Consider the following 7,470-nt stretch of genomic DNA (forward strand, 5'->3'; position numbering starts at 1 on the left):
CTTGAACAACAAAATGATTTATTCAGTGATAGCTTTCGTGGCACAGATCTGATGAAGTGGGTCCATCCCACAAAAAGCTTGTCACCAATTAAACTACTGTGTTAGGCAATGCTGTACACCCCCCACCCCAAGAGCATTTGGATGGAATTTCACTGAAGTTAGCAGAAAAAATTCCCTACCACTAAGCAGTTCTCATTTTCCACTATCCAGTCACTGAGAAATAGAGCACAACTATGCTGCAGATGCTAGGTTCCTGAAAAGGAGACATGAGAAATCAGGGGCTGTTAAAAAGACTTGTTAATAAAAAAATGACAGTAACAGTAAACTACTTTGGCAAAAGAACTGATTTAGGAATAAAAGATGTGTCCCAGTAATAAGTCTGTCCACAGAATCCAACTAATGAGAATAAAGTCTACATAACTAGACCAGTGTGCCTACAAGGATCCTTTTGTAATAACCAGACATTTAAGAGCATTTGGCTTCAGTTGCTTCTAACTGAAATGCATCTCAATGGCTCTTAAGAATTTTAATAACTAAATAATGTTCTAGAACAAGATGAACACCTAGATAAACAAAAAGAGTTTAAATGTATTTATTACACCAGTAATGCCACACAGACTGCAATAAATCAGTGAACAGATGCCATTACATATAGGCATAATGAAAATTCAGACCAGTTCAGGATTATTACACATTTCAGTCCAGTATAAGCAGCAAAGGCTATTTCTCTCTCCATTCTTTTGGGGTGACTCTGCCAACTGGTGATAAATTCCACTCAATTCCAGTTTGTGTTACCACCTGTAAGGCATTAAAATTATAAAACAAAGTTAGTGACATTCCAAGGCCAAAACAGACTCATCATCTAGGCCAGTTGTTGTCAAACTGAGGTCATGATCCTGTTTTAATGGGGTCACCAGCTTTGAGACCTGCTGGCATCTGGGGCCAGAGACCTAACCTGAATAAAGGGGCCAAAATCCAGCAGCTCAGGTTGCAAGCCTCCTGCCTGAACCTGAAGCCCTTGGGTTTCAGCTTTGACCTTCCTGTTCCTCCTGTGGCAACAGCTCCCTCTCACCACCACTCCCAGCAACAGCAAAGCTTGGGTAAGCTCAGTCTTCCTTCCTGGATTCATGTAATTTGTCAGGGAGGGCACGAAGGGTGACACCTCTGAGTTCAATGGAGTTTGTGAAACCCCACTCTAGCTTGTTCTCCTGTATAAACTTCCCACAAATCATTCTGATCATGTATCTTTGACCACTTTGTAAACTGTCTGCTTCTGTAAATCAACCATGATTACAGCTGCAAGTATTTCACAGTGTTCCCACAAAGTCACAGAATCCTGACTTGTGTTCTGAGTTACACAGCTCCCCAAAACACTTAAAATTTAGTTATGGATATTCTTAGTAAGAGTCTTGTATAAGTTACCAGTCCATAACTCTTACTAAGATTACCAGTGGCTAAATCATAGCTTTAACCATGACCCTTAATTAGTGCTGCAGTGGCTGTTACTCTCCTGTTAATTTACACCCACCTCCCAGCCTGAGTTAGTTTATCTTTAACTCCCAGCTACTGGCTCATTTTTCACCCTGCTGGACTGAAGAGATTCATTGGTAGCCATCAAATCCAGTAAAGCTATAGAGATTAACAGTTAATGCATATTAGGAGTCTCTTTTTACAGAGAGCTTTATAATCTCTTTAACCTATATAGCTGTTTGAAGAGGAAAAAAGTTACAAAGAAACAGTTGAAAGCATCATAGTCTATCAGTATCATTTTTACACTCAGCTTCCATTGGTATAACTTTACATGAGTTTACAATTTGTATTACAGAAGCTGTAAGAATAACTTAGCATCTGCACTTGTCTGTTTTGATAATTATACAAGATTTATGTCACACTGTATTAGAAAACTATTATTTAAAACCATTCAATTGATAATGTGAAATGCAGAGTACAACAGCATCAGCGTGGTCTAGCTTTTATAATACAGCCACACTTCCCCCCCCCCGACAACAACATTAGAAAACTTGAGATGGACACCCTACTCATCCAACTGTGTAATAAATTAACTTCCAAAATGGGCAAATGAAGTGTGCTTAGCTTACTTTTAATTAGTTTAACTGCCAGTTCTGAAGACTAGCAGTAAATTGACAATCATGGTAAATGCCTGTTAAAGACCTATGTTTAAAATAGGACTAACAAATGGCTTCCATTGGGGGTATTAATGCATGCAAAATTTCTCTTTCAGGAAACCCCACAGCCCTGATACTTTCAAATCACTTCATGTAGGCAAATCCTTATGAAGGTGCATAGCAGTTTTTAAATTCAAAAGTAGTTGTAGCTGACACTAGTGATGGTATTCATACAATACTTACATATCCCCAGACCGACACACAAAATAGAGCTCCACCAAGTAGTACCAAGTTGCCATATTTATCATGGAAGTCAGGCACATGTTTGCTGTGATTCTGTCTTGCTGCAATCCATTGAATGCCACGAGCTAAGAGAAATGGTCAATATGCAAGCTATATTAATGGACTAAAACTTCTGTTCAAGTCTCTGGCAGTCCACCCATCCACCATCCTAGAAAACATGGGCTTCAGAACACTCAGAATAAGGATGTATTTCATTATAACAGAGTTAGACACAAGACTTTGTAACATACTGGCAGCATTACAAAGCTGCCAAATCGATGGAACAAGGAAAGTTATCCATTTTAAACAAATCCTTCAGAGGTTCTCTAACATTTTCTTCTATTTGGTTGGCATGATACTTCAAAACCTAAGACTATTAAATACACCCACAGAAATTAAGACTTTTTGTTCATTTGCTTTAGAAACTCAAGGTCCATTCTCAGTACAGTCAGTTCTGCAAATTCTAATATACACAGCTAGTCAATGAACTTCCCAAGCAAGTCTGTAATTACTCAAGAATTTCCAGAAGGAGCACAGCGGCCATTTGAAAAAGTGGCAACTAAAACCTATCCCCCTCGCCCCCCCGCATTAGACTCTTAGGCCATTTCTACACAGGCCATTTTCTTCAAAAGTGACATGGTAATACACAGCCCGAAATATGCTAATAAGAGATGCAAATTCCCTGTGCCTCATTAGCATACAGTCACATGATTTGGAGTCCAGAAGACAGTTCTTCTAGACTCCAAAACACCATGTAGAAGCATGGCCCCAGGGGAGCTTCTGGAAGGAAGTCCTTCTTCCCAATGCCCCTTCTTCCCAAAACTTTTTGGAAGAAGGGGCCTCCGGAAGAAGGACTTCCTTCCAGAAGACCCCCGTGGGCCACGCTTCTAAACAGCATTTTGGAGTCCAGAAGAATGGTCTTCTGGACTCCAAATCATGTGACTGTATGCTAATGAGGCATGGGGAATTTGCATCCACGCCTCAACAGCATATTTCGGGCCATGTATTACCATGCCACTTAAAGTGGCCTGTGGAGAAACAGCTTTACAGTGTAGACAATGAACTACAAAATTTTCCAGATCATAGCATTTATATCGACCTACTCTGTAAAAATTAGGTAATATCTAGATATGCACCTTCAAGGATACAATGCAGTTAAACATCCCCAAACTAACACTGTTTCCTTAACATTATAGCCTTTTTTTTTTTTTTTTACATATAATTTAAAAACATGTCTAAAATATTTCCAAACATCTACATGTGTTAAGAATCATGAGAGAGCAGCCATAAATGTGTATGCTTTCACCATACAAATCACACCCACTCTGCCTTGGAAAGTTACAATCCAACAGCATCCATATGACCAGACCCCTGCACCGACTAAGATTTCTAGTGATCAGAGCTCAATACAGGTGTCTGACTCAGCACTCAGTCATTTTACTACCAGCTATCACCCTATGAGGAGATTTTCCATAAAGCCAGTTTCTGGACTCCTACAGTTACACAAAACATAAAATAAAGCACATCTTAAAATTCTAGGGTGAAATTAGAGTGAATCCTATAAACTTCTCATGAGAAAAGTCCCAGAATTATTTTTCTAAAAACACTCAGCCTTTGAAGCCACTATTACAATTTGTGGATACAATAATTGAGCTTTTAAGTATGTAGCTACATCTACACTAGCCACAAACTTCGAAATTGCCATGCAAATGACCATTTCGAAGTTTACTAATGAAGCGCTGAAACACATATTCAGCACCTCATTAGCATGCGGGCGGCCGCGGCACTTCGAAATCGACACGGCTCGTCAGACGGGGCTCCTTTTCGAAAGGACCTTTGAGAGGAGTTAAATCCTTTGAGAGGAGTTAAAGAACCGGAAGGGCAAGAACTGGAGGGGACCGCCTGCAAAGGGGGATAACGGAGAGCAAAGGGGTTAGGCAGGGCCTCAGGGACAGGGCGGAGGCCGCCAGGAGGGGAACGGACTAATGGAGAACACTGACTGCGGGGGAGCTCGGGAATAGGCCGCGGCGGCAGGGAACTCGGGGGAGGGGGAAGCGCTAAAGGATCAGCAGGAGATCAGACTTATGAGGCGCCCGAAGCCTCCCCCGCGCGCACACTGGTACCCTCAAAGGCGCGCCCCCAACTCACTGCCGAGGCGCAGCGCGGTCTTGGTCAGAGCCAACATGCCGACGTCTCGAGCACTCTACCCCTCCTTCTCCGTCTTATACCCTTGGCGGCCGTGAAAAACAAAATGGCGGCCAGCCGGAAGTCCGCACTCGTCCCGAGCAGCGCAGCATGGGAAATGTATTTCCAGTCGCTGCCCGATCGCGGCCCCACGGCCTTGTAGGAAATGTAGTTTCCACGGGTGCGTGGAGTTTTTTTTTTCGCCAGGCATAGGGGAGAAGCCCCTATGTCCCCGATAAGCTGGTGGCTTGGCACTCCAGGGCCTCCGCCATAGTACCTACAATAGTAATCCTTGTACATTAAGTAGGTGCATAGCTTACGTATTGCTTAAGCATAAGGATCGCCCAGCTAGCGCTCTCACTGCAGTGTCAGGATGGCCGAGTGGTCTAAGGCGCCAGACTCAAGGCTTTCTCTGCCTTCCTCTCTCGAGGGTTGGGTGTTCTGGTCTCCGTATGGAGGCGTGGGTTCGAATCCCACTTCTGACACATTTTTCCTGATGCGTTTTTGTGTTTAAATATATAGAATGTGAAATTTAACTGTAATAAGTGTCTAAGAAAGCATTATACCGCGCGCACACACGTCTAAGCGGGGAATCGCGCATGCAGACTTCCTCTTTAAACCCTCCTCCGGAACCCCCACTCATCCATCTAACAAAGCGGGTCCTTGGCCGCAAAAGCTTATGCTCCAAAACACTGGTTAGTCTATAAGGTGCCGCAGGTCTTCTTTTTCCTTTGATTATATAGATACATTACAAACATAAATAAATAGAGAAAGGGGACTTCATAAGGATAGTTAAGTTTTATATTCAGAGATATATTTAATTATCCATATATGTATTGCTGTAACAATCTTATTCATGTCATCAACGAGAAGTCTTGTGGTACCTTATAGACTAACAGACATTTCGGAGCAGAAGCTTCCTTGGGCAAAGACCCGCTTCATCAGATGCATAAGTAGGGGTGGGGTGATTTCAGAGGGGTATTTAAAGAATGGGGTTCCAGAATAAGGGAGGGTCAGAGCTGACGACGTCTATTCAGCAAGGTGGAAATGGCCCATTATCAATAGTAGCTATCAAAAGAAGAAAAAGCAAGTCAGACCAGACAGGAGGATATGAGCCATTGTCAGAGTCTAATGGGGAGATCTTAACACCCAGGGCAGAGAAGCTGCCTTTGTAAGCTGCGAGCCACGATAATGTACAGAAGCCTGTGGGGGAATGCTTCAGTCTCCTGGGACACTCAGGAGTAGATTTAAGGATGGCAGTGCTGAAACAAAGAAATTTAAAAAATCAAATGGAGAGAGAAATCTCTGAGGTGCCATTTCTTTGCAAATTTGACTCCATTAACCAAGGATTAAACAGAGACTGGGAGTGGGAATAGACCTTGTCAGCTCTGGCCCTCCCTCTTTCTGGGACCCCACTCTTTAAATACCTCACTGAAATCCCCCCCCCGCCCCACCAACTCATGCATCTGATGAAACCGGACTTTGCCCAGGAAAGCTTATGCTCCAAAATATCTTTTAGTCTATAAGGTGCCACAAGACTTCTTGTTGTTCTTGAAACTACAGATGAACACGGCTACCTCTCTGATACTTATTCATGTAAAGTCCCTCTGGCTCTGATTTTAAAAATACTTGTGTATATGAGTAAAATTAAGCATGTAATTATGTGCTTGAAAGATAATTTTATATCTATACAGGCAGCTGCATATCATAAGTATAAACAATGTATTTTAAAATTTAAATCATATAGACTTTTGCACATGCAATTGCGACTGAATCGTATTCTCTCAGTCAGAATATTTCAAAAATGATAAAATTTCAACCCATATCTACGTCATACATACAAAGAAAGACTTATGACATCCCATCTCTTTCTCTATATTGTAAGCTAGACATAGATACATGAATGATAGTGCCTGTCTTTAGAAAGAGAACATACATCCCTGTAGGTAAAACATAAATCTCTATTTGTATATAACGTATGTATGTTAAGAACATGGACTGTGGCCATACTAGCCCCTCCCAAAACCATATTTTAAATTCTTCTTGGTCCCAATTTGAAATTAACGGTCTTCCTGTTACCTAATTCCTGTGCATCAGAGAGCAGTGCCAGAGCGGAGCACTGTGGGGCATTGGGGGTTACATAACGGACACCTCTGGAGGCTACTAAAATTCAATTTTAAGATGTGGTGCTTCTATACTGGCCTTTATTCAAACTTTTAAATATGAACTTGATCCTGTACCCAGCAGGTACTGACGATATTATGATATAGTTATGAGCACTACATAACTTGAGGTAATGTTATTTACAGTGAAGACAGTCATACGATAATATTGAGCTAACTCTCTTAAATTTTAATTTATTTCATATTGTAGACATAGCCTTACAGCACAAGGGCAAAAATCAACATAAAGTAGTCAATTGAAAATCAGATTTTGTAGCTCATTTGCCAAGCTCTGGGTGCCATAACTCTTTCAGGCATAAAGTACAGCATGATTAAATAAGACTTAATGTATCAAAATGATAGTTTAAAATAAATGCCACAGAATAGGAATATAGGATTGTGTAGATGCATGATAGAGGTACTTTTGGGTATTTGGACCTACTATAAAGGTTGTTCTAATAGTAATATGACATGCAGTACTTCAGAGGCATCTATTGCTCATGTTGGTTGCTCCTGCTACCCTGTGTGTGTGTAGTCGAATATAAATGGGTAAAGGGGCTTCCATGCAGAGGTGGAAAAAGCACCCAAAACGTTACTTGAGTAAAAGTTCAGCTGCTTTCACTTCTGGGTACTTGAGTATAATAAAGATGTGGTGTGTATATATGTAAGCACACACACACACACACACTTTTACTCAAGTAGCTTTCCAGGGGACT

At 41.4% G+C, this 7,470-nt stretch overlaps 1 protein-coding gene and 1 non-coding gene across 2 annotated transcripts; one reads left to right on the forward strand and one right to left on the reverse strand.

Moving 5' to 3' along the window:
• Positions 1-576: 576 nt before the first annotated feature.
• Positions 577-4,682, reverse strand: COX7B (cytochrome c oxidase subunit 7B). Its single transcript, XM_075007647.1, has 3 exons — positions 4,557-4,682; positions 2,370-2,494; positions 577-798 (listed from the first exon to the last, which is right to left on the reverse strand). Exons 1-3 carry the CDS (start codon positions 4,591-4,593, stop codon positions 721-723), a joined length of 240 nt encoding a protein of 79 aa, XP_074863748.1. The 5' UTR covers positions 4,594-4,682; the 3' UTR covers positions 577-720.
• Positions 4,683-4,959: 277 nt separating this feature from the next.
• On the forward strand, positions 4,960-5,077 carry TRNAL-CAA (transfer RNA leucine (anticodon CAA)). Its single transcript has 2 exons — positions 4,960-4,997; positions 5,032-5,077. It is a non-coding gene; the product is annotated as a tRNA-Leu (tRNA).
• Positions 5,078-7,470: the final 2,393 nt, after the last annotated feature.

Source organism: Carettochelys insculpta, chromosome 13 (assembly GCF_033958435.1).
Source record: "Carettochelys insculpta isolate YL-2023 chromosome 13, ASM3395843v1, whole genome shotgun sequence".
Classification (NCBI taxonomy): domain Eukaryota; kingdom Metazoa; phylum Chordata; order Testudines; family Carettochelyidae; genus Carettochelys; species Carettochelys insculpta.

Bases quoted from the DNA above. Each gene is read 5' to 3' on its own strand.
- COX7B (XM_075007647.1), bottom strand. From the start codon at position 4,593: ATGTTGGCTCTGACCAAGACCGCGCTGCGCCTCGGCA. The intron at 2,495-4,556 runs GTGAGTTGGGGG...CATTTCTCTTAG, and splicing joins GACCGCGCTGCGCCTCGGCA to CTCGTGGCATTCAATGGATT. The intron at 799-2,369 runs GTAAGTATTGTA...AATGCCTTACAG, and splicing joins GTGTGTCGGTCTGGGGATAT to GTGGTAACACAAACTGGAAT.